Genomic DNA, 26,990 nt, shown 5'->3' on the forward strand with positions numbered 1-26,990 from the left:
CCTCACCTTGCTCCCACCTGCCACACTGGCAGACAGAAGGGCAAAGGTAATGTAGCATGGAAGGCTTTTTATTAATAAAGTTTAGAGCAAATTAATAAATTTGTTAGAGCAGTTTTAGGTTCACAGCAAAACTGAGAAGTACACAGAGTTCCCATATGGCCCCTATCCCCACACATGCACAGCCTGCCCCACTGTCAACCTCCCATACCACGGTGGTACACTAGTTACAACTGATGAACCTACGCTGACACATCATTATTGCCCAAAGTCCACAGTTTACATTAGGGTTCACTCCTGGTGTTGTATATTCTTACGGGTTTGAAGAAATATATAATAAATATACATTCACCAGTATAGTATCACACACAATACTGTTACCTCCCTAAAAATCCTCTGTAATCCACCTATTCATCCCAGATTTTTTTTTTTTATCATTGTGTATTTGTATGTATTTGCTAAGCCGTCTTCTCAAAAGTGGCACCTCAAAACTAACCACTTGGTGGCACCAAAGCAAAAGTTAAATTTTAAGGTCTGGTCTTAGACCAGCCTCCAGAAAGACAGTTTTCACCTCCAAGGAAACAGAAGCCATGTTTCTCTATGATCTGATGATTTAGGTACAGAAATCAACTTGTTTATACATGAAAACAGGCAGGATAGTCCTGTTCACCCACAGGGGGCAAAAACAGGTTTATTGTTTTGAAATGTTTTGAAAATCACAACTATTTTATAGTCTGGCCTACTTTTGGGGTGCTGGCCTGTCTACGCATGTCTGACCAACCAGGCCAAGCCCTAAATCAGTCACTTCGCAGGAATAGATGTGGTTTATACAGTAGACCCTGGTAAGCAGCCTGCAGCTGGCTGATCACTAGCCTCTGCCTCCCACCAAACGTGCTGGTGACTTAGGGCCCAGGAATACTCAGCTTGCAGGTACCTTTGCTGCTCCCATGGTGGAGTCGCACATTGCCTAGGAAGAGTCATGTTTATTCCCAAACCTTTTTGTGGCAATTGTATCTGTCACTCTAATTATGTGCTTTAATTTAAAAGTATATGAGCTGATGAAATGAGTGTAAAATAAGGAGTTATTGCTGCTATGAAAACTAGGTTGACTGCTTTGGAAAGACTCCATGAAGGTGAGTTGCAAAAAAAAAAGGAAACAAAAGAAAATTAGGTGTAGGCAAGACTCCTCTAGGAGATTAGGAAAAATATCTTTAAACATCCTTCATTTCACATAAATGGGTTTTTTTAATGAAATAAAACCCATAGATATGCATTAAAGTTGTGATTATATAAGAAAGACCACAGAACTCCAATTTGTGATCTCTACTCAAAGAAAAGGCCTTTTGCATTAACAGTGTTTCTTTAAATGTGTATTTCTGTTTTACATTAAAATGTTTATACATACATGTATCATTCTTTATGAGACCCCACTTAACTGACACTTTTTTTTTTTTTTTTTTTTTTTTTGAGACAAAATCTCGCTCTACTGCCAAGGCTAGAGTGCAATGATGTCATCATAGTTCACTACAACCTCAAAGTCCTGGGTTCAGGCAGTCCTCTTGCCTCAGCCTCCCAAGTAGCTAGGACACAGGTGTGTACCACAATATCTGGCTCATTTTTCTATTTTTTTTGTAGACAGGATCTCACTATGTTGCTCAGGTTGGTCTCGAACCCCTGGCCTTATGCAGTCCTCCCACCTAGGCCTCCCAAAGTGCTAGGATTGCAGGCATGAGCCATTGCACCTGACCTGACACTTTTCAGTAAACAGGTGAATCCCTAGTCTCTGCTATATGTTGAAGCTCAGGAAGAGAGATGGGGAAATGGAGAAGGCAGAAAGGTATCTGTCCCATCCCAAAAGCCTGTGCCTGAGCCCTAGGGAAAGAAGAGGTACTGACAGAAATGAAAAGCTCTGTTTTCAGCAGGAACACATGCAGCATGATTTAAATCCTCAACTGATGAAGGACTGATCCAGTGGGGAGCCTGGGTATTCTCCCCACTTCTGCACAGAACAAGCCTTGTTCTGGTCCCATGAGGGCCCTCGCTGGACTGGAGCATCACCGTCAGAGCAGAGACGGCACCACGATTCCAACATGAGGTGTGCACAGATGGACACAGCTGTCTGTAAGGCGCTCAGTGAACAAGAGCAGGCCCAAAAGATGCCCAGAGGAAAGAACAGAATGCTCAGGATACAGAGAAGGCCAACAAAGTGCCTAACAGGACCAGTTCTTTTGAGCACATGTAAAACCCTTGGAAACATCTAGAAATAGTTGTAAATAGTATATTGCAGTGGGCTGAGGGTCTGTGTGAAAAGGAGGTGAGAGAAAAAATAAATCAGTGGCATTTCGGTGACAGACAGTAAACAAACCAACCACTTTCAGTTCAAAACAGTGAGATAAAAGTTCTTCTAATATTTCCCATCAGGTTCCAGCTGAAAGTAAGACCCCTTTCATTTTCCAGACTTCTCAAAAACATTATCTGGACCTTTTAAAACATCTTGCAAGAATTTTACTACTGAGGTCTGATCATGTCTACCTTCACGCTCAGTTTCGTACGTGTTGTGATAATGCCTGAATAATGTGCTCAGCTACATTCTGATCATTTGATATCTAATGGCTTTCCTAGGAGAAAATTAATATCTTAATCTATACTGTTATCCATAGTGTCGTGGTTAAGGATGTATACTCTAGAGTCAGAGCACTGGGGTTAAAACCCCAGCTCCTCTGTTTACAAATCATGTGACCTTGAAGAATATGTCCCTACCTATACAGTGAGAGCAACGCCCATTTACAGTGTTGTGCTAAGCACTCGAAAGGCTGCTATAGGAAAGGTGCTTGCCCGGTGGCCTGGATCACAATAATAGAGTGCTGCTGCTGGAGTAATTTGCTTCTAACGGTGTGTTTCATCCTGGAGAGAGAGAAATCTGCTCTTCCACTCACTCCCTAACAAAACATGCCAAGGTCCCTCTTCAAATGTTCAGAAAGTTGTCACTTCAAATACTAGGAGCAAAGGACTCTTTATTATTCTATTTCTCTCTTCTACAAAACAATCTCTTGTCAATTTAGGAGAGAGTTGAAACAACCGATGGCCCTCCCATCGCTCCACCTAGATTCTCCAAAGTGGATGAGTTTAAGCCCAGCCCCTCACAAGGCACTCAGGACTCAACGCCCTCCAGCATCCATCTCATTGGTGGCAGGACTTAAAGGGAAGGGGAAGAAGAAGGATCTACTGAGGGGCCAGAGAACACAGAGTAAAATCTCTGGACTCTGAGGTCTCTTTGTCTCCCTTTCCCACTTCAATATCCCCTATTTTGTTATTAAAGTCATGTGACACCATGTGGGCAAGTGACAGACATATCACCACTCCATCCTGGAGAAGTAAACATATAGCCCACTCCCCTAACAGCCTGTGTAGGGTGAACTCCACTACCTCATCAAATTCACCAATCGATTCCTGTAATTCCATCTCTGAAGTTACACAGCACCAAGAGAGACGTCAAAAGAGTGAGCCAGCTGGCAACTCAGGCAGGACTTTGCAGGACGTGTACACCAATAATCTTCAACATCACAGGCTCAGAAATGCTTATATTTGCAGTGTTCCCAGAGCTGATCTACATCTCAGGAATCAATTCTCACCAACCAAGGTCACAAAGAACAGATGTTATCAAATCTGTTTATTGATCCATAGGGAGAGATGGTATCAAAGGTCCAAGTGGACTCCCACGCTTCATTCTTAAGAGCCTGAAACTTCCTGGAGAAAGTGATTTCTAAGCAGAGATCCAACCATCAGGAGTAAAGACAGCAAGACTAATGGGGAAGAAGGGAGGGGAGGGGAGAGTGTTCCAGGCTATAGTTTAGCAAGTTCAAAGGCTCCAAAAGCAATGAGTGGAGAGTTTCCATTTCAGAGTCCAGTTCACAAGTGAGTGATTCTCAGTTCACAAGTTCTGTACCCCTCCCAGGAATGATTCACCTAGAATTTTCTTCCCACTGAGTACCTGAAAGTTGAGTGTGCATGGCACCAGAGCAAAGGCCTTGGGCGTGAAGGACAATTCTCTTAGGCCAAGGCTGAAAACAGGTAGTTCACAAATATGTAGTACACAAACATATTTGTTGGATGTGTAGTGTTTTCAGGTTTTTTTAATTAGTTGCCATTTTTTAAAAAATTGTGTGACTTCTTATAAAAACTCAAATTTTAGGTTTTCTTGGAGACTGACATTTCTATAAAGCAACAATAGTTAGGGGCAATAGCTTTACCCAAGGTCTGGAGCTCTCTGCCCTCATTTTCAGATAATCTCTCAAGGTGGAGCAGTTCCCTCTATAGATGGCTACTAGCAAGCATTATATGCTGTTTCTCACATTAGTGTTACTAAAGAAATTTTATTCAAAGGCATACACACTATTCATTTAGGGATAGTGATGTAAATCACCTGGGGAAAGTCAATTTAAAGGTAATGCCTTTTTTTAACCAAGTAATATATCCCAGATAACAAAAATTCTTTATATGCTCTTATTTATTCCAATAGGTATTGTTATTATCCTAATTTTATTATTGAGGAACTCAAGGCTTGAAGAAGTGAGATGATTTCACCAGGGTCACAGACAACTGGTAAGTGGGCAGAGCTAGAATAAAAAGGCCAGGCAGGTCTACCCTAGAGACACTACGTGATTTTGCGTTCTACTAAAAGTCATGGGTCGCCATTGGTAACAGACATTAGGTTGTCTTAGTACCCATTGGTCGTTTAAGGATCACTGTGGTTCAGGAGAAGCTGACTCCTCCCAGCTTCAGATATGGGACACATGAATGGACCAAGCCAACCGATCCCCTTCATCACAGTGATTATTTCAGAGGTGAGCATGTGACAAAGGTCACGTAGGTCAGAATAAATCTCAAGACTTTTGCTAAAAATTCTGAGACAAGGACACTCCCCTTTTCTGCTCTGTGTGAATAAGGAAGCAGATGGTCCCAGCAATTGCTGATTGCTATCTTGGGACACAATGTGGAGCTAACCTTCTAAGGATACTGAATGATGGAGTTGATATGTCAAACAGAGCAGAGAGCAAATGAGTCAAATAAGTCCTAGTCACATTGTACAGGCCCTACATAGAGCTTTGCTAATGCCAGCATCACTCACGGACTGCTGATTTATAAGATTCCCTTTTCTGCTTAAGCCAGTTTGGTAGGGTTTTCCACCGTCTCCAACTGAAGGGCACCTCACAGATACGAATTCTGTCCAGTGAAGCAACCCATCTAAAAAGACCTTCCAATGCTTGGACATACACAATGGCACTGTCTGTAACAGACCACGTGTCTTCTACCCCACACCTACCCCCAACATACACACATACTTCTCAGAATAATTGACATAAAATCTAGCTGTGTCCCAGAATTTAAAATTTTAACTGTGTATTCCCTTTTCTTATGTGTCCTTCTCTCCAAAATTTCTCAGACTTCTTCAGATTAGGCTTTAAAAAAAAAAATACAGCTAATAGGGTGCTGGGACAGTTCAAAAGCAAGGAAACGGAGATATATACTGATGGCACCTGCATGAAGATGTCAGTTGTTGTCTATGGGATCAAAAGGGCTGCCGACACATGAATGAACCCCACAAGAACACAAAGTTCACTCTTAACTGTGCCTTTGATGAGACAGAACAGTGCATGTCAGGTATCAGAAATACAATACCTGTGCCCAAAATCTTCTTGTTCTTTAGTTAAAGAGTAATTTAAGAAAACCCCAACTCTGTTTTCATAACTCCCTAAAACTACAAGCAAAAGTTAATGTGCATCTCTGGGGAGGAAGTTCATAGCTAATCCAGGAGAGTCTGTGTTACAACAAAAAATTATAAACTTAAGGAAAATTTCCAATTTAAGGAAGTAAAGGATAATTCTTTTTTTAAAAAAAGTAATTAAAATATTTTTACTCTTTTACTCATTTTACTCTACAATAAGTATTATTTATCATGGGAATTAAAGAAAAAAAATTATCATGGAAATTCAAGAAGTAAAAATTATCATGGGAATTCAAGAAATAAAAGTAATTGTTCACATTTATTACTGATTTATCACATACATTTCCCCCTAAACTTTAAAAAGTTAAGTAGTTAACAGATACTGCCAATTTAAAGAGCTGATACAACATAATATTCTACCACATTTCTCACTATTGAACTATTATAAATAGTCTTTTATTATAAATAGTTCAAGTAAAGAAAATTGTTTAATGAGGAGAATCATAGAGTTGAAAATTGTAAAGCCACTATATGTAGAATGATTAAGTTTCTTCTATTTCTTGGAATTCTAGCCTTATTTTTAAGATAATTGTTCCCTGGTTAGGAAAGTTAATATTTCATTTATATTTAAAATTTGGAAAACACAAAAAGCCTAAAGAAATAAAAGTTATCCATATACTCATCACCTAACAATAACCACTGTTAACATTTGACAATCAGCAAGCCATTTTTCTTCTACACTTAAGGATAGTTTTTATAAAATTGGGGTATTACTACACATTGTTTTTTTAATCTGCCTTTTCACTTTTTTGTGGAATATTAACTTTGAGAGCACAATGCCTAACAGTTCATAATCAAAAATTTTCAACTATGTAGCCTAATGTTTTTATATAGTAATTTGTGATTTTGTGAGGTAGTTATTACTACTTTATGTTGCCGATAAGGAAACAGAGATTCAGACTTTTTTTCCTTTCTCTTTTTAGAGACCGAGTCTTGCTCTGTTGCCCAGACTGGAGTGCAGTGGCATGATCATAGCTCACTGCCGCATCGAACTCCTGGGCTCCAACAATCCTCCTGTCTCAGCCTCCCAAATAGCTGGGACTACATGTATGTACCACCATGCCCAGCTGATTTTTTTTTTATAGAGATGGGATCTCGCTATGTTGACCAGGCTGGTCTTGAACTCCTGGCCTCAACCAATCCTCCCACCTCGGCCTTCCAAAGTGTTGGGACTATAGGCATGAGCCATCACGCCCAGCCTGCCTTTTCACTTAATATATCATAAGCAGATAATTCCATTTGTATTGAAAAACGTTCAACTTTTCCTGAAAACATGCTCTGATTATAATTTTGAGCATAATTTGTTATATCCATTTTCCTATAATTATATGACAATTCCCATTGTGAAAATACTCTCTATGGGCGTGATGGCTAACACTTGTAATCCTAACACTCTGGGAGGCCGAAGAGGGAGGATCCCTTGAGGTCAGGAGTTTGAGACCAGCCTGAGCAAGAGTGAGATACTATCTCTACAAAAAAATAGAAAAAGTAGCCGGGTGTGGTGGTACATGCCTATAGTCCCAGCTACTTGGGAGGCTGAGGCAGGAGGATCACTTTAGCCCAGGAGTTTGAGGTTGCAGTGAGCTGTGATGAGTCCACTGCACTCTATCCAGGACAACAGAGCAAGACTCTGTCTCAAAAAAAAACTCTCTGGCAGAATATATATTATTTTTATGATTGCTGTTTTTCTAATAAGTTATATTACATTCATACTATTTAGTCAGATTAAAGAAGCCACTTATATTTTAGCATCACCTTTGACCCCGTCATTTCACATTGCTATTTTAATTACTAAGTTTAAAAATAGTTGAAAACTATTATCTACCTTTTTTTCATGGTTGTTATTAATTCCAAATGCTCCTTAAAAAACATTATATTCTAAGAAATTAACCACTATATATAGGGTAAATGTCTTAAAAAATATAGCTTACAAAGTTTTTAGTATTACAGATTATAATAATTTCACTTTTCTCCGATTAAAAATGTGAGCATTTAATAAAACATATTAAAATGAGAGTTTACAACTAGAGTGGGAAGAGTCCATATTTCGATAACCAGCTGGGCCTTTACTGTTGTAACATACTTATCAGTTACGCTCAGCATTCGTCTAACACATCTACCCACCCCACAGAAGGGATCTTGGCTCTTCATTCATCTTCTCCCATAGTATCTTTGTGGCAAATGCCAAACCAATGTCTAGCTAGATATGAGAAGACGAACCAACTCTACAACACAAAAAGATGATTAGTGACATGTTCCACCCCCCAGAATCTGTCATTGTGAGTACTTTAAACCTCTGCCCAAAAATACATGAAGGAATACCGCTGTCAGATAAAAATGTAATACACCTAAAACTGAACTTCTCTCCCTAACTATCCTCCAAACCATTTCTGTATCCCAGCTGCCTCATTTCCAATTATAGCATCATTATTATCATAGGCTCCTAGGATAGAAATCTTGAGCGTGACATTTGCTTCTGAACCTTCTCTCCTTTCCGCTTTAACTAAGTGTCACCAATCCACCTCCTAACCCCATTTTTTTCCCTACAATATTGCTCAGGCTTTTTTCTTTCCTTTGAATTCCCACTGCTGCTCCCACTCCCAGCACGGATCATTTTTCTTCCTAACCTGTTACAACAGCCTCTTACATGGTTTCCCCTCTAGTCAAACATAGCCACGTTGGTGTTTCAGGCTTACTTTCCAACAGTCTGTTACATCATGTCATTTTTTGGTTCAAATACCTAAATGATTCCCTATTACCGTCTAAAACAAGCTCAGGTTCCCTGCCTAGTTTTCAGGGCTCTTCTTAATATGGCTCTGAGCTGCTTGTACAGCCTGATTTGTACAATTTGTAAGGCTAGGCTCTTCCCTGTCCTGAACACCTCTCACAGGAAACCCTCCTTTCCTTGTCTATACTTTCCTTCCCATCCTCCAAGGCCAAGTTCAAGTGCAATCTTTTGCAGGAATCTTTCTCATCTAGTCCATCCTACTCATATCTTTTCCTTCTCTGAACATCCATCTGAATTTCTGTAGTGGCTTTTAAAGTTTACTTCACAACTCTGGATAAAAGAAATGTCACATTGAATTTGACTTTGAACCTCCCTCCACCCTCCATACCAGAGGTGTGCTGAGAAATTCAGTCTTGGTTTTGTTTTCGAAGCCTCTTTCCCGCCCATGATCCAGAGAGCTGATGTCATACTCAGGTCATCATAGGCCTCACCCTGAGGCTCTATATCCAAGTCAATGTGTCCACTTGCAGGCCAAACCCAAGGTGCAGAAGGTCTTTCAACTTAGTGAGGCCACAGCGTTTAAAGCTCAAATATCCCTATGCCCTTCTATCAGACGTCCTGTCACCTCTCACAAGAATGGGACACTAGTTCCTGATACTGGAGGGACCTGTTATAAGCTATCTGCCCCATGGCTTTCTCTTTGGGGAAGTCCCTTTCCAATCTTACCACTTCTCCCTGCCCCCATCACTGTCCAAGTTTTAGAACACCTCCCAAGAAAGCCCCCAGCTAAATTGTACTTTAAATCTGTATTACAGCACATATCATAGTGTACATTACATTCTGAAGAGACAGTAACACATTAATGTTAAGACCACAAGCCCCAGGAGCAAACAGGACTGGACTGCTTTGCCCACAAGAATTATTTAACTGCCCAAAGCCTCGGTTTATTTATCTGGAGAGCCCTCATAGGAATGGCATGAGGATTAAATCAGGCTATAATAGCAGTAGTCCTAGTAGCAATGGCTTACACTTATCTAAGACTGTGCCCAGCTAAGGACATTACATATACTGACTCATTTCATCCTCACAATATTTTATGGATAAGTAAACAGGCACAAAGGAATTAAGTAACAACCAAGATTACATAGCTAATAAGCAACAGAGAAAGGACTCAAACCCAAGCAGTTTGGCTCAGAGTCTATGCTCTTTATCACTACACTCTATTGCATTCAACAATGGTAGCTATTATTGTTAATAGAATTACTTTATTCTTAATATATCTGCCTCTTTATGTAAACTGTAAGTTTCCTGAAGACCGCAAACATGCTGGCTCATCCATACAGTTATCAGAGAGCTGGCTCTGGAGGCTGACCGCATGGCTTAGGAGCCTGCCTCCCCTGCTCACTAGCTCTAGACTTGGGCAAATTGCTTTACATTTTAGGGTGGTTGTGAGGACTAGATTATTTCCTACTTAAAAAGTACTTAACTTTTCAAAGAACCAACTGTTTGTTTCATTGATCTTTTGTATTGTTTTTTTATTTTCCATTTCGTGTTTAGCTCTGTTCTGACCTTAGTTATTTCTTTTCTTCTGCTGGCTTTGAGTTTGGTTTGCTCTGTCTTTTCTAGTTCCATTAGATTGATAATTTGTGATCTTTCTGTCTTTTTGATGTAGGCATTTAAGACTATTAATTTTACCCTTGGGACTGCTATGCTGAATCCCATAGATATTGGGGGCTTGATTAAATTAAAAGCTCTGCACAGCTAAGGAAATAAGCAACAGAGCAAATAGACAACCTACAGAATGGGAGAAAATATTCACATGTTACACATCCAATAAAGGGCTAATAACTACAATCCACAAAGAACTCAAGCAACTCAGCAAGAAAAAAATAACCCCATTAAAAAGTAGGAAAAAGAAATGAACAGAAGCTTTTCAAAAGAAGATAGACAAATGGCCAATAAACATATGAAAAAATGCTCAAGGTCACTGATCATCAGGGAAATGCAAATTAAAACCACAATGAGATATTACCTTATCCCAGTTAAAATGGCTCTTATTAAAGTCCAAAAACAATAGATGCTGGCATGGATCCAGAAAGAAAGGAACATTTATACACTGTTGGTAGAACTGGAAATTAGTACAACCTCTATGGAAAACAGTATGGAGATTCCTCAAAGAACTACAAGTAGACCTATCACTTGATTCAGCAATCCCACTACCAGGTATTTACCCAAAGGAAAAGGAGTCATTTTAGCAAAAAGACACCTGCACTTGAATGTTTACTGCAGCATGATTCACAATTGCAAGGATGTGGAATCAACCCAAGTTCCCATCAATTCATGAGTGGATTAACAAAATGTGGTATATGTATACCATGGAATACTACTCAGCCATGAGGAAGGATGAACTAAGGCCTTGGGCAACAATTTGGATGGAACTGGAGACTATTATCCTTAAGTGAAGTATCTAATGAATGGAAAAACAAACACCACATGCACATGTACCTGCTATTAAACTGGAACTAACCAATGAGCACACATGCACACAGAGGGAAGTAAAACTCAGTGGAAATCAAGCAGGGGAATTGGGGGAGGAGGGGATGGGTGAAAATCTACCTAACGGGTACAATGAACACTATCTAGGTGATGGGCACACTTGTATAATCCTGACTCAAGTATAATAAAATTGATACATGTAACCAAAAATATTTGTACCCCCCATAATATCTTAAAATTTTTAAAAAGTACTTAAAAAAGCAAATGGCCACCACTATTATGGTATACTGATATATTTCATTATTTGATATAAGACGTGACAATATCTGTCTTTCCAGAATCTGGAACAATGTCAGAGCTCTCAAAAAATACTCTCTAATCACCAATTTACCACATTGTTCTTCCGATTTCATGTGGGTTTATCTTGTTTCTAAAATTACACCTTAAAGAAAAGGCAACACCTTAATAATAGTAATAACAATAGTTAACTTTTAGTGAAGACTTGCTATGCACCAGGGACTGTTCTATGATATTTTTCATGTGTTTAATCATTTAATCCTCATAACAGCCCAATGTGGTCCACACAGCTTCACTCTGATCTGAAGAAACCAAGGTGCAGAAAGGTTAAGTAACTTACCCAATGTCGTTTATCACATAGCCAGTACCTGGCAGAGCCTAATACTTAAACTACTGCACTTTGTTGGGGTTTTTTTTTTTTTGTAACTTTTCATATTCTCTGGTATATTTTATAGAATTCAGTATATATGAAAAGGTACCAAAAGCATTTGTTGATTGAAATTTTTTTCTTAGAATAGCATGAATAATAAAAAATTTTAAATGTTTGAAATGTCTACCGAAGAAAGTCAAAATCTAAAAGCCACAGTTTATCCCAACATCAAATAGGCTTAGCCTTTGAAATGAGTATATCAGTTAAGCTGAATCACAAAGATGAGTTCCTACTTTTCCAGCTGTGAATGACTCAAAGGACTAAGATGTACTTCGCATACTTAACATCCTATTCTGATGGATACATAGCACAGAAATGATGCCTCTAAAATAAGACATAACCCACAGATCGGTTACAAAATCTAACCCCAAAACAAAGATTATAAATGTTTTAGGAAGTAAGCTTTTCCTTTCAACTCGCTTTCTGATTTTAAGGACAGAAATATTCAGGCCTCCTTTCACAAACCTCTTTCCATAAAGGGTAAGAATCACAAGTTGGAGAAATTTTCCAGGATAAATGAAGTTGAGACTCATTTAATTAAAACTGAATCAAAGTTTCATAGATTTAATACGTATTTTTCTGCAATTAAAAGATCTTATAGGAAAACAAACCAGTTAGACTGGTCTGGTTGTAGAGTCATTTAAATGGAAGAATGGATTTTCATAGCCTTGGGAAAATCTAGGTTTACAGAGCAAACTCTGCAGGGCTGAGCTCATCATGAAGACATGTTCCTTTTCATTGGCAAAAAGGGAAAGGAAGTGAGCCATGCCCTAAAAAACACCACTAGAGACATTCCAGCCGATACTTGATAAGGACTGGGAATGCTGCCATCAACTCATGGCTGGAAGAAGGAAAATTTGGATCAGAGAGCAGCTGACCAGGAGAAACCATGTTAGGTATGGGAAAGATTTCCCATTAAACTACAAACCTTCAACAAGAGAGTCATTTAAACCAGTGGTTTTCAAATGTTTTTGTTGTTGTTGTTGTTTTGCTGTGACCCACAGAAATATATACATTATATCGTGACCCATAGATATATACAAACATACATATAAACTGAAACACGCGTATTTGTAACTGAAACAATACTTAACCTTACTATGTACAAAGCACTATGGTATTCCCAATTCTATTCTACTTTGTGTTCTAAACACACTAATTGAGAAAAACAGTGTTTTAAATTCTGACCAGCACAGGAGATTCTGAGGATACATCTTCTAACGGCCATTCTTCCTCCCTCAGAGCCCCAGAGCAACTCGGGAAAGCTGCAATGGAGCATCTGCTCTTGAGACAAGTGACTTGATCTTGAATACTTGGATAAAGGCCACCCAGAAGGCTGTCTCCTCCATGTCTGGCCATTCCTCACTGTGCAGGCTTCTCCTCTTTCTGTCCCTTAAACGATGATTTGTTCCCCCAACAGCTGTGTTTGATCCTTTTATCACTCTGAGTCTATTTTCATGGCTTTCCCTAATTGAAGGACAGTTGCTCATATACTCCATTCACTCCAATTCTCAGCCGCTCCTCTACCTCTTATACATGTCCCACTGAATTGTCCCACAGATTTCAAACTCATTAGGTCCAAAATTGTATTTATAATCTCTCTTCCCTATCTCCTCACCCAGACCTATTTCTTTTCCAGCTTCATTGTCATGAAAAATGGCACCTACTCATCTTTTCAGATTCAACTCAAATCCCTTCGTTAGGAAGCTTTTCCTGAACTCCTTAGGTAGACTTGACGCCTCCCACTTTTATACCTCCAGTACATTACAGCACCTCTAACACCCCTTATTGAACTTACTTCTTTTCATACTCATCTCTCTTCACTAGATATGAGCTTCTAGATCTGGATTTTATTTATGCACCAAGCATACAGTATGGTGATAGTATACAGGAGGCTCTCAATAAATGGTGACTATTATTATCTAGAGCAACTAGGACCCTAAGACCAGCATATACTAATTGCTCCATAAGTGTCTGCTGAATGAAAATATAACCAGTATGTTCTTGCCATCTATCCAAGGTCAGAGGACTGCTAAAGTATTAATATTAGTATCTTCCAGATTGTTAGGAAGCCCAAGATCTACTTCCATAATCAAAGAAATGTAATTTCTTTTTTTTTTTTTTTTTTTTTTGGCCTATTGGCCTCTGTGTTACTTTGCTAGTGCTGCCATAATAAAGTACCACAGATGGGGTGGCTCAAACAATAGAAATTTATTTTCTCACAGTTCTGGAAGCTAGAAGTCCAAGATCAAGGTGTCCCCAAGGTTGATTTTTTCTGAGGCCTTTCTCCTTGGCTTATAGATAGATGGCTATCTTCACATTCAAATGGCATTCTCCCTGTATATGTGTCTGTGTCCAAATTTCCTCTTCTGATAAATATACCAGACATGTTGGATTACAGCCCACCCTGAAGACTTCACTTTAACCTAATTACCTCTGTTAAAGAGCCTATCTCCAAATACAGTCACATTCTAAGATACTGGTGATTAGGACTTCAACATATGAATTTTGAAGGACACAATTCAAGCCATAACAGCCATACTGTTAGTGCCTCAAAAGGCAGCAGCTATATAGCTTAGTCTTCCTTCTTAGTATATAGTGTGCCTAGCAGAATACCTGGAACAAAGGAGATTCTCAATAAATAACTTGTGGGATACATAAATGAAGGATCTTTCCAGAAGTATAGCAGATGGTTGTCCCCTCCAAATCTGGTGGCCAGCAACAAGAAAAATGTGGCCTTGCTCTTCCCTGAAAGAAATTTCGATGTCATCATCTCTAGATAGTCCACTGACAAACAGCCATTTACGTGGCACCCAACACATAGCAGAAAAATAAAATCCATAAGGCCAGATACTCAAAATCATTGACAATACCCTTCTCTCTCTGATCCATTCCAATACTCCCAGACCGACAGCTGTCATAGATAGTTACAGTCAGATTCAAAGTCAAGAGAAAACTAACACTGCTCTGCTTGCAGAACAAGGTATAGCAGCTTAGGAGAAATAGTAAAATGGACATCTGCTACTGTTTTCCTATCCATAAGGAAACTTCCCCCTTACTGTTCTGTGTGATTTCAGTAGGCCTATCAATCATGCAGCCTGCCTCCCCACTATCAAGATGGACACATGACCTAATTAGTTCCCTCCTCTCTCCCAGGAATTTGAATCCTGAGTAGAGTGATATGAAGATAGAAAATAATTGCAGGGAGTCAATTAAGCCAGTGCCGTGAAGGGTTCCTGGTACACACATCCCTGAAAGAGCCTTGGTTCCTGATCTTCCCAAGGCTTGATCAACTCTACCTGGTAGAACCCTATCTGGTATCTCCCAATAAATGCCTTTTCCTTAAATTAAAGTTTATTCTATAGCTCTTAAAGAATCTTGACACATAACGGCCCCTGCAAGTGAGGTGCGGCTAGTGGTGGACTTAAAATATGGAAATGAGAGCAGGCAGTGAGTGAGGAGTCTCCTACCCACTACAAAGTAGCTGTGCTCACAATCCTTGGTATGCCATTGCTAAGCAGCCAGCGATGCTACTTCCTCTTGTATTTGGGGATATAGTGCACAAGCCACTCCAGGCTAAATCTTTAGGGAAATTGGTAAGAAAAAGTCAAAATACTGGAGTGTGTGGCCATCTCGGACAGCTTTTGGTAAGACCCTAGAAATGACTTAGCTATAGCCAGGGTGGTCTGTCTGAATGTAGAGAAAATTCTCTCTCACTAAGACTGGGCTTTCTCCTGGTAGGAATCCAAGGTGACAGCAAGTCAGATAATCATGAAGGACTATGAAATTTGAATTCTTGGCCCTGAGTCAATAATGATGCTAGAAAACACAGAAGAAAGGAAGGAAACATAGCAAAAGATAAGATTGGGACCAAGAGAATTGGGGGAAGCCTGATCCCCCACCTACCTCCTGATATATGCTGCTTCCCTGGTAAAGAGCAAATCACTGGGATGAAGCCATGGAATGAGGAACAAACTCAGAGGCAAAAAGAAGCAAAATTAAGAGCTGGGGGATGGGCAGAGCAGCAAAGCTTACTTCTAAGGGAGAGACCCCCAGTCCAGTGTCCAGAGCCAAGGATCAACCCCCAGAGTGAAAAAGGCACATAGGCCAGCAGCTTGAGTTAAACTTCAATAAAGTCTCAGAAAATAAAAACCTATCATTGCTCCAAAATCAATCTCCAGGTATCCTAAGCCACAGCACCACCAGAATTTATACCCCAATTAGGTAAATCCTACCCAAGGTGCTTCTCAAATGTGTCCACGGATTTTGTGAGGGAACAGAGAGCAGGTTCAATACTTAGCTAGGTACCTAAGGTGGTGAAGTATATCAACTATTAATACTACATATGCATCTGACATTGAAGGGCAAACTCTAATCATGGAACAATAGTAGCTAAATACAATGACCTCTGTAACAATCAAGGTTATCACCAACCTAGCATTCACATTAAGGTGTATCAGTAACTTTCTACAAAGACACAGGGACCAAAAGATTTAGACGGAAACAATGGAAAACATTAAGTCTGGAAAACAGATTAGGAGGTGGAGATAAATGTAGGAAAAAATTATACTCCTTGAGTTGCATTAAGAATGGCTTTGATTTACAAAGAGTCTAAATCAAATAAGAATATTTATCTCGGCCGGGCGCGGTGGCTCACACCTGTAATCCTAGCACTCTGGGAGGCCGAGGCGGGTGGATCGCTCGAGGTCAGGAGTTTGAGACCACCCTGAGCGAGACCCTGTCTCTACTAAAAATAGAAATAAATTATCTGGACACCTAAAAATATATAGAGAAAAAATTAGCCGGGCATGGTGGCACATGCCTGTAGTCCCAGCTATTCGGGAGGCTGAGGCAGGAGGATCGCTTAAGCCCAGGAGTCTGAGGTTGCTGTGAGCTAGGCTGACGCCACGGCACTCACTCTAGCCTGGGCAACAAAGTGAGACTCTGTCTCAAAAAAAAAAAAAAAAGAATATTTATCTCAAACTACCTACACCCTATCAGTTTATTCCCCTTATTGGGGAGTTGGTCACCCAATGAAGCCACTTCAAAAGGAGCTGCTGGATAGAACCCTGAGTGCTGCGTGCCTCCCTCTGTGAGAAGTGAGCTCCCTGCTGCGGTGTGCCGGGCTGAACCATGGTACCTACAGCGGTGGCTCCTAGAGTGGTCCCTCCAGGAGCAGCACTGCTATGAGGCATCCTTTTCTTATACCTTCTGTGGAACTGCCTCCCACAAGTAATATAACCTACCCTGCATTTCTATTAAATGGCACAGAATCACAAGGGAGCAGAGAAAAATTTCTAATTCCACGTGGCTGGGATCTGTCACTTACTTGCTAAGGGAGAGAAAATGTAATTCCCCAGACCCAGTGTATCCTCCCATCATTTTCATTAACCACCCTGAGAAAATAGCCTTAGAGCCACAGGGGAAGGAATATTTAGGTTCTGTGGGCAAAGGAAAGAACACTGGGTGGGTGGGGCCATGATGAGCAAGGGCAAGCCTGGGATGATTCTGCTAAAGATATTTTAACACTGATGAACACTAGGCTTTCGTTGGCTTGTTAAAATAGTGCTGTGTAGTGAGAGAGAAGCTGGCACATTTTCCCATAGATGAGATGGCCCTGAGGGTTTGAACAACAGTTGGAATACAGCTGCCACGGCTACAGCCAAGCAAGTACAGATGTCATACCAAAGTGGAAATAATTTCATACCATCCCATGGTGCTAAATTCAAAATGCCAGAGGAAAAAAATTACTGGTGAAAGAGTTCTTTAAAATAGACTAGATAACTATTTTAAATATCAGTTCTGTGTGTAACTAAAATTTTTGCTGTTGAGGTCGACAAGCAAGTTATTACAGTTTACAGAGCTCAATCAAAAATCTTACTGCTCAGCAAAAGGAAAACAATACAATGTGCTGTTCTCAGAGATTGGAAGAGCCACATCAAATTCAGTCACTAGACATTAGACTTTGTAATTCCAAATGTTCAGAAAATGTCCTTTTACAAAGCAACATTTTTCTTTTTTCTGCCTTCAGTAGTCTTTTTCCTTATAAGTAGTGCTGTATAACATTTACTATGTTCTTAACTGACATGTTAGATAAGAAGATATACTAAAAGCACATGCTACCACATCACAGTACTCATTTTGTTTAGAAAGATAAACAAGGAAAAGGGAACATTACCCCCACACACACACATACCCCAACTTACCAAATTCCTTCTTAGGTTCTACTAACTTCATGGTAAAGAGTTCCTCTTTTTTTAATTCCTTTAACTTCTTAGCAACATCATAGTGACGCTTCCCAACAACACTTTCTCCATTTATAGATTCAATATGATCCCCAACACAAATGGTTTTAACTGAGTCAATAATGCCACCATCTTTAATTCTCTGAAAGAAAATTAATGATAACATAATACAAAAAGAATTGTATAACATTACTTTTCATGCTTTTGAGACATTATATACAACATACTGACCTATTAACAATGCAGTTTAGGCTCAGTTAGAGATAGAAGATGAAGCAACAAAGGACCGCCATCTTAACTTCAGCTCTTCTTCATCTTCCTTATCATTCAAAATTCAGCACTGTCACAGTCAGCACCTCCTCTGGGAAGCTTTTCCTGACAATCCCCAACCCACTCCCCTCCCTGCCAAAAATGGGCAAGATGCCATTCTCATGCTCCTACAGTACCTTTTGCTATATATGCTGAACCCTAAGCTAAGCACTTTACATTCACTGCTTCATTTAATTCCAACCACCTTTATGAGACTCTCATGTCATAGATCAGGAAGACTGAGGCTTGGGAAGATCAAGTCATTTGCCAGATTCAACACACCACAGTGCAACTGTTCATTGACTCCTCGGTCTCCATTACTAAGCTGCAATATCCTTGGGGACAGAGATGGTCTTATCACCATTGTATGTCCTGTGCCTAGCACAATGCCTGCACAGAAAAGTCCCTCCATAAATGATTGTTGAAACATTTCAGCATGAAGCCCATCACATAAGAATACCCTGAGGTTTTTCAATTGGCTACATTTAGTTACAAATGCAAAGACTCAAAGAATGGTATGATCTTAGCTAGGAAGACCCATACCTAACAAAAGACAAGTATGGTTACCATTTCGGAAGTCAGTAAGGGTGATTTTATATTGCTGTTTTTCATTTATGTATTTTAAATGAGGAGAACATAGGAGAAACTTCAAGTTGTTCTTTCTTAAATCTATCTTACGTCTCTATAATACATCTATAGTATAAAGTCTCCAAATGAGATCTAAGATGGCACCAAGAATTTCTGAAAGGATTTTGGGGAGAGAGTTCCAGAAAACTCTACGTGGGTAACAGCCCTGCAAAGGATGTACATAGTTCTTTCACAGTAACAAGGAGAAGGGCAAAATGAAGGCCACAACCTGCCTCAGGAGTCATAAATCCATCATGGGAATGATAGGATAGAAATTTTAGGAGTTGCTGCTATTATGTAATAAAAGCATGTGTATTCCCCACCCTTGCCAGGTGGAAGCATAATGTCTTCTGAATCAGCAGAGTGATTGATCACTGGGTCCAAGAGCTAAAAGAAAACTGATCTCATGTACCCCCAGCATCTCCATATTACCATCTGGGAAAAAAAGAAAAAAAAAAGCTGGAAAGGACTAGTCTGGCAAGGTTGAGCATTTTTAATCTTTAAATTGTATTACTATATACCAAAACTCACAATAGATTTTTTTTACCCCCAAATTTTAAGAATATTGCTATGTTCATTGTGACAAAGGTTACTTTGTAGCAAGTGTTAACATACTATATACAAATGATACAATAATGTCAGTTTAAACAGAGCTCATTATTTATCATTACAAATAGTTAATTACAAAGCAAAGAACCCAGAAATTTCATAATCTACTTGACATTGTTTTATTAGAAACCCACACTAGCCTAATATAGCGAACAGAAACAAACAATGGTAACCACAACACACCATTCAGTACAACGTAGTTTCTGAACTGTCGTAGAAAAATAAACAAAATTAAACAAATGACTAGAGTCTAAAGAAAAAAACACTATTAAATATTCTGTTACATAACCATTCTTAAGCCATTAGAGAATTTGAAAATCTATATTTAACTGACTTTTTTATTTTTAGAATTTTTATTCCAACTTATTTCTTGGTACATCTTGTGCCTATTTTTTTCCTTTGATCAACTATGCCATATAAATTTCAGTGTCCCACTACATATCATTTTTAGTTTTTAAAGACTTATTGTTATAATTTTATTAAAAATAAGCATTATATAAAAATTAAATGAAAGACTTTAAAGACAAGTATGAATCTTACCAGTGAATTAAAAGTCAGAGTGACAGAAATCTAGGGTTGCCCAGGCCTGTGAGTAGCCACGAAGGTCAGCAGAGGGAGGAAAGGCAGTTACCAGAAGTCAAAGCAGGCAGCAGGGTGAGAATCCAGGTGGCCAAGAGAAAGTCAAAGCATATGTAATTAACAGAAGCAGCAGATAAGGATCTGGGATGAAGAGACAGGAAAACCAATATAAGAAAACTTGGAGATGAAAATCAGAAGATGAACTAGATATAGAAGCAAAGTTGGAGACATAGATTACATATTTTATGGGTTACCTGAGCCTTCTAAGTGAGTAGAATAAAGAATGAGGTAATAGTGGAGACAAGTTTCTGAAATCTAATTTACATTAATAATCATATAATAACTTGATAATTAATATTGCTAAAAGTGCTAGTCAGACCCAAAGGACTAAGAGGAAAAAAAGAGAAGCATTAATGCTATACTTATATTTCCTGAGTAACTTATACTATTTTCTATAACACTTAGGATCTTTCTCTCATCTAGCTTTGGAGTTTGGTGCTGCAAAAGGCAGATAAGACTATTTGGGGGCGGTGGGGGGGGGGAGATAGGATTTACAACATTATTAAACATAGAGGTTTCCAAACATTTTAGATTATATCTTCCGTTCTGTTCATATCATATATTCAAAGAAGTCTGCCTTCTCATCACAGGTGTCAGCAGAGCTCCAGGGTGGTATCCCACCCTCCCCAAAATCTTAAGCAGCAGGCTTAAGGTTGTTTGAGCTGCGTGTCCCACCACCATGCTCAGCAACTTTGAGATCTGTGCTGGATCCTTCCAACACTGTCCTCAAATCTTGCCCATAATAATAAACATTCATAAAACAATTATAAATAGTTATCTCATTTAGTCCTCACAATAAAACTAGGAAAGGAATATTTATTATTCCATTTAATGAATGAAGAAATCAAAGCACAATGATTACATGCCTTGGCCTAGATAACAACTAAAGAGAATTGGGTATCAAATAGAGGTGGTATAATTATAAAAATTAAAAATTTTTAAAAGAAAAAAATCAGATGTAGAATCCAAGGTTTTCTGACCACAAGTGCTGAGTTTTGGGTTATAAATATCCAAAATTATCTATGACCCTTGAACCCTGAAATTTTTTTGACAACCCCTATTTTTTCACTTTCTAACTCCTTACTTCTACTAAAGCTGTTACTCATCAATAGCATGGCCTCCAGATCCCACATGTCACCTATTTTCTCAAATCATCACTTGTATTCTGGCTTTACAGGCCTCTGCTCAGACCTTAGCTTCCATCCTAGAATCCTCTGTCATCTGGACTTCCTACATTGCCAGGCTTACTGATTCTTAGTTTGGACAACTGAATAGGCAAAATATTAGAAATATATGATATGAATACCATATTTATCTGAATAATGATCACTCTAGAATGTGACAAATTTGGCTCCAATAAAGTAAAATATGCCAAACCATAAAGATCTACAAGAGGTATCCTGAGAATGACTGTTGTGTGATTATTCATAAACTATTTCAATTCAAAATGAACTCGATTTTTTTTTTTATGTAACCTCATTTTCTTTTTCTTTGGGTTTTTTTTTTTTTTTTTTGAGACAGAGTCTCATTCTGTCACCCTGGATAGAGTGCAGTGGCATCATTGCAGCTCACTGCAACCTCAGACTCCTGGCCTCAAGAGATCCTTTTGCCTCAGCCTCCCAAGTAGCTGGGACTACAGGTGTGCACCACTATGCTCAGCTAATTTTTCTATTTTTAGTAGAGACGGGATCTTGCTCTTGCTTAGGCTGGTCTCAAACTCCTAAATTCAAGCAATCCTGACTCGGCCTCCCAGACCCTGTCAACACAAAACATTTTAAAAAATTAGCCAGGCACAATGGCACATGCCTGTAATCCCAGCTACTCAGGAGGCTGAGGCAGGAGGATCACTTGAGCCCAGGAGTTTGAGGTTACAGTGAGCTGTGATTAGGCCACTACACTCTAGCCTGGCTAACAGAGGGAGACCCTGTCTCAAAATAAATAAAAAATAAAATCACAGATGTTTAAGTCTGGTGTCTTTTCACTTAAAAAGTTTCATCTGTGAGAACAATGCAGAACTATAAATAAACCTATAAATGCATTTTTTGTCATTGATCTCTCACCTAATTATGTAACAATTATTGCTATCATTACTAAAGTATTAGCTATCAATTATGAGCATTGTCAGGTATTTTATATGTGTCATTATATTTACACCCCAAATAACCCTATAAAACAGGTGCTAATATTCTAATTTGAGAGAAGGCTCAGAAAGGTTTAATGCCTTGCCTGAGGTCACACAGCTGATGAATAAGTGGTTTGGCCAAGACTGAATGCAGCTCATGCTCCTATGCATCACACTCCGCCACCTCCCTAATCACAAAATCCTTCCCCTGGTCTGAATCCCCATCACACTGTCCTACTCTGACTTCCATCTACTGTTCTTGCCAGCCACACTGTTAAAAGCATATCAAGTACTTACTGCAGCAGCACACACACTAAAATTGTAACTATACAGAGAAGATTAGCATGGTCCCTGCACAAATCACATGCAAACTCATGAAACATTCCATTTTTTTCTGCTTATCTTGGCAGAAAGAAACACAGGAAGGATAAGATAGCAATTAATGAAACTGGTTACCTCTAAGGAGTAGGGGAAGGGAGTAACGGGCTAGAAGGGATAGGAGAAGGAGTGGCACATCTCTGAAGGTACCTTTAATATAGTTTTGACTTTTTGAAACATGTTAAGATTTTACATATTTAGAAAATAAAAATCAACATGGATGAGGAAAAAACTCCAACAGAAGCAGATAGACTCAACAGTATTTCAAATGAATAACCATCACCCATGGTGAGGGTTAGAGGGCAGAAGTAAACCATTCAGTACTTTGATTCTACATATATATTGAGTCTAAAGACAAAATGAGGTCCACACAAATTCTGAACTCTTAATAGGTTTATTTTTCATAGTATTATGGATATAGCAATTCTAAAAAACGATTTTGTATATATTGTAGGACCAAGCAAATGAGTAAATATTTTAATGATTTTTGAAGTATATATTTTGATGAGGAAGCCAAGGAAGGAAGAACGCTGTGGGGCATGATGAGCATTAGAGGCATAGTTATGAATTTATAATTTCTAATAAATATGTTTTCTAATCCTACCACTGAAAGGACCTAGAAATAATAACATTCCAGTGGCAATGAATAAGCACAATTAACATCAGAACTTGATTTTGAGATATTAACCCTTGTTAAAAAACATCGGAGCTCTTAGAGAAATGTTGATTCCAGGCCTGGGGGAAAATAAGATCTAAGACGAGCCTAGAACATCTTTCACCAGAAAGAAAGAAACTGCTCAATAAAATGATGGGAGACATGTCAAAAGGACACAGGACCCAGCTTAAAGGGATTCCTGCAGGCCAAATCTCAGGAAATTTGAGCATCCAGATAAACGATAGTAACAGATTATAACCCACTGAGTAAAATATGAATTATGTGTCCACGTTGATAATAAGGGGCAGGGATTTTTTTCTATAATAAAATTATTTTCTAAGAAATATATAAGGAGTAATAAAATTAAGAAAATCATCATTTTGTAACCATTATAGACAAGACTCATCAACAGATGGTAAATCTCTGGTGTGCAAGTAAGAAAACGATATTTTCACAATATTGAAGTATCTCTCCACGATTACTTATTACAAAGGAAAATATAGTGGAAACAACCCAAATGCCCATCAATTCACGAATGGATTAGTAAATTGTGGTATATGTATATCATGGAGTATTAGTCAGCTATAAGAAATAACGGTGATACGACATCTCTTTCGTTCTCCTGGAGAGAGTTGAAATCCATTATTTTAAGTGAAGTATCACAAGAATGGAAAAATAAGCATCACATGTACTCACCAGAAAATTGGTTTCCCTGATCATCACCTAAATGCACATTGGGGAATGATACCAACTGGATATCAGACTGAGGAGGAGGGTGGGGGGAGGCGATGGGTGTATGCCTATATGATGAGTGCGTTGCATACCGTCTGGGGAATGGTCATGCTTGAAGGTGCTGACTTGGGGAGGTGGGGGGTGGGGGGAGGGGATGGAGGTATAACTACATGGTGAGTGCCAGGCGCACTGTCTGGGGAATGGACATGCTTGAAGCTCTGTCTCGGGGGGATGGGCGGGACATGGGCAATATATATAACCTGAACTTTTGTACCCCCATAATAAGCTGAAATAAAAAAAATCTAGAATAAACTAGCTATAAAAAAAAGGAAAATATAATAACTGCAGTAAAAAAGACTAATGGACACTATCTTAGACAAGTGACGAAAATTCACATCAAAAATAATGACACAAACCAACATCAGGTGAATTCTGATGTGGTGCACTGAGAAGGACACAGCATTACTTACATAATTTTCCTGCTAAAAATGCACAACCTATTTCTCAACATGAGGAAACACCAGAAAAACCCAAATTAAGGGACATCCTGTAAAAGGCTTAGGAGCTATTCCAGGTTAAAGTAGATTAAAAAGTAAAATGCATGATCCTGGGTTGGACCTGTACCGGGGAAAATAACAGACACTGGCAGAACTGCAATATGGACTATAGTTTAAAAGTATTTTATCAATGTTAGATTTTTTGAATTTCATGACTGGACTGTAGTTATGCATAGGAGAACATCCTTGTTCTTAGTAATTACACTCTGAAGTATTAAGGAGCAAGGGTATGTGTGTGTGTGTACATGAGAGAGAACAATAAAGCAAACATGGCAAATGGTAAGGTTGGAGATTTGAGTAAATGATGTACAAGAGTTCTTTGTATTATTATTGCAATCTTTCCATAAGTATTAAATTGTCCCCTCCCCCAATTTTTAAAATACTTTATCAACCACATATACTTATGATATGCATCTAAATTGAGCTGTAAATTGACAGATTATGCTCCACTTTCTCCTTTGCTTCCATGTCCTATGTCCCCACAGGGCTAGTGACTAGTACTCTGAGGCAGGCAAATGTTTGACAAGTCATTAAAATAAAAAATAGAAGTACAAGCTCCAAACGTCAGAGGCTAAGATCTAAAAAATCCACACATGTTTGCAAAACTTCCAAGTCCTTCTCTGCTGCATGTGCCTCATGTCCTGAGCTTCCCTTGGATAATCCCACATGACTTTCCCAACTCACAGATTTTCCATTTGGTCACCCACTCAGCCTTCCAGCACAGTCATATCTTTTACAGAGTTAAAAATAGCCATTCTATCAAGTGGGAAGTTAAAGTACCATTTACAGTTAAGAAGATAACTTCCCCAAGACTATTTCTTTAATGATGACAATGCATCAGCAAATCAGGATTTGGACAAAATAAAGGCATACAACATGCTCTGTTGCATGAAGTCTACAAATAATTCTTAGCTCAGTGAATAGGAATGCCAGCTCTGAAGTTAGACCTCTTGCATTCAGATCTTGAATTTGTCCAGCTATATAATTTTGGGCAAGCTACTTAACCTTCCTGATTCCTGTAGGCCAAATCTCAGGAAATGTGAGCACCCAAATAAATGATAGTGACATCCTGATCCTGTTTCCACATCTGTGAAATATAGGTTGCCAATAGTACCAACCCATAGATGAATCTCACAAACATCACATTGAGCTAAAGAAGCCAGAAAAAGGCCAGGCACAGTGGTTTATGCCTATAATCCTAGCACTCTGGGGAGGCCGAGGTGGGAGGATTGCTTGAGCTCAGGAGTTCAAGACCAGCCTGAGCAAGAGCAAGACCCCTCGTCTCTACTAAAAATACAAAAATTAGCCAGACATGGTGGTGCGCACTTGTAGTCCCAGCTACTTGAGAGGTAGAGGCAGGGGGATCAATTGAGTCCAGGCGTGTGAGGTTGCAGTCAGCTAGGATGATACCACTGCCCTCTACCAGGGGAAACAGAGTAAGACTCTGTCTCAAAAAAAAAGTCAGAAATAGTAGAGTACATGATGTATATTATATGAGGTTCAAGAACAAGTAAATGGTATCAGAGGACAGAATAGTGGCTACTTTTGTGGAAGAAGAGTATTGACTGGGAAGGGACACAAGGAAGCCTTCTGGATGGCAAAAATGCAAGCTCCCTTGATGTTTACATACTCACCACCTGCTTATGTAAGTGTGAGTATGTAAACATCCATTAAGCTGTACATTAGAAATGTGTTACCTCAAAAAAAGTAAATTTAAAAAAAATAAAACAAACAGAATTGTGAGGATTAAATGAGCACATACATGCAAAGAGCCTAGTTAACGGTAAGCATTCAATATGAATCAGCTGTTATTATTACAACCACTTATTACAAAAATAGAATTATTATTATTATTTTTTTTTTTTTTTTTGAGACACAGTCTCACTCTGTTGCCCGGGCTAGAGTGAGTGCCGTGGCGTCAGCCTAGCTCACAGCAACCTCAAACTCCTGGGCTTAAGCGATCCTACTGCCTCAGCCTCCCGAGTAGCTGGGACTACAGACATGCGCCACCATGCCCGGCTAATTTTTTGTATATATATTTTTAGTTGGCCAGATAATTTGTTTCTATTTTTAGTAGAGACGGGGTCTCACTCTTGCTCAGGCTGGTCTCGAACTCCTGACCTCGAGCGATCCACCCGCCTCGGCCTCCCAGAGTGCTAGGATTACAGGCGTGAGCCACCGCGCCTGGCCTAGAATTATTATTTTTAAGAGATGTGTCTACCTTTCTTTTTACCACTCCTCAATTCTTATAATTTCATACAATTTCAAACTTTTCTCTTTCCTTTGCAACTTGATATTGCTCTCTTTGTATTTAAATAAAGGAATTACAGTCATCCCATCCCTGGGTGTACATGGGGAATTGGTTCCAGGACCTCCTATGAATA

At 39.1% G+C, this 26,990-nt stretch overlaps 1 protein-coding gene and 1 non-coding gene across 2 annotated transcripts in view; one reads left to right on the top strand and one right to left on the bottom strand.

Annotated features, from left to right (window-relative positions):
• GIPC2 (GIPC PDZ domain containing family member 2) overlaps positions 1 to 26,990 on the bottom strand; it is a 75,290-nt gene that overhangs the window by 18,592 nt on the left and 29,708 nt on the right. Inside the window, exon 3 of the mRNA XM_045546424.1 lies at positions 17,940 to 18,120. Within this exon, the coding sequence (XP_045402380.1) occupies positions 17,940 to 18,120 (181 nt within the window). The remainder of the gene's footprint in view (positions 1 to 17,939; positions 18,121 to 26,990) is intronic.
• On the top strand, positions 22,574 to 22,678 carry LOC123636176. The gene has a single exon (XR_006734382.1). It is a non-coding gene; the product is annotated as a U6 spliceosomal RNA (small nuclear RNA).

The sequence above is a fragment of the Lemur catta genome, chromosome 3, assembly GCF_020740605.2.
Source record: "Lemur catta isolate mLemCat1 chromosome 3, mLemCat1.pri, whole genome shotgun sequence".
Lineage (NCBI taxonomy): Eukaryota > Metazoa > Chordata > Mammalia > Primates > Lemuridae > Lemur > Lemur catta.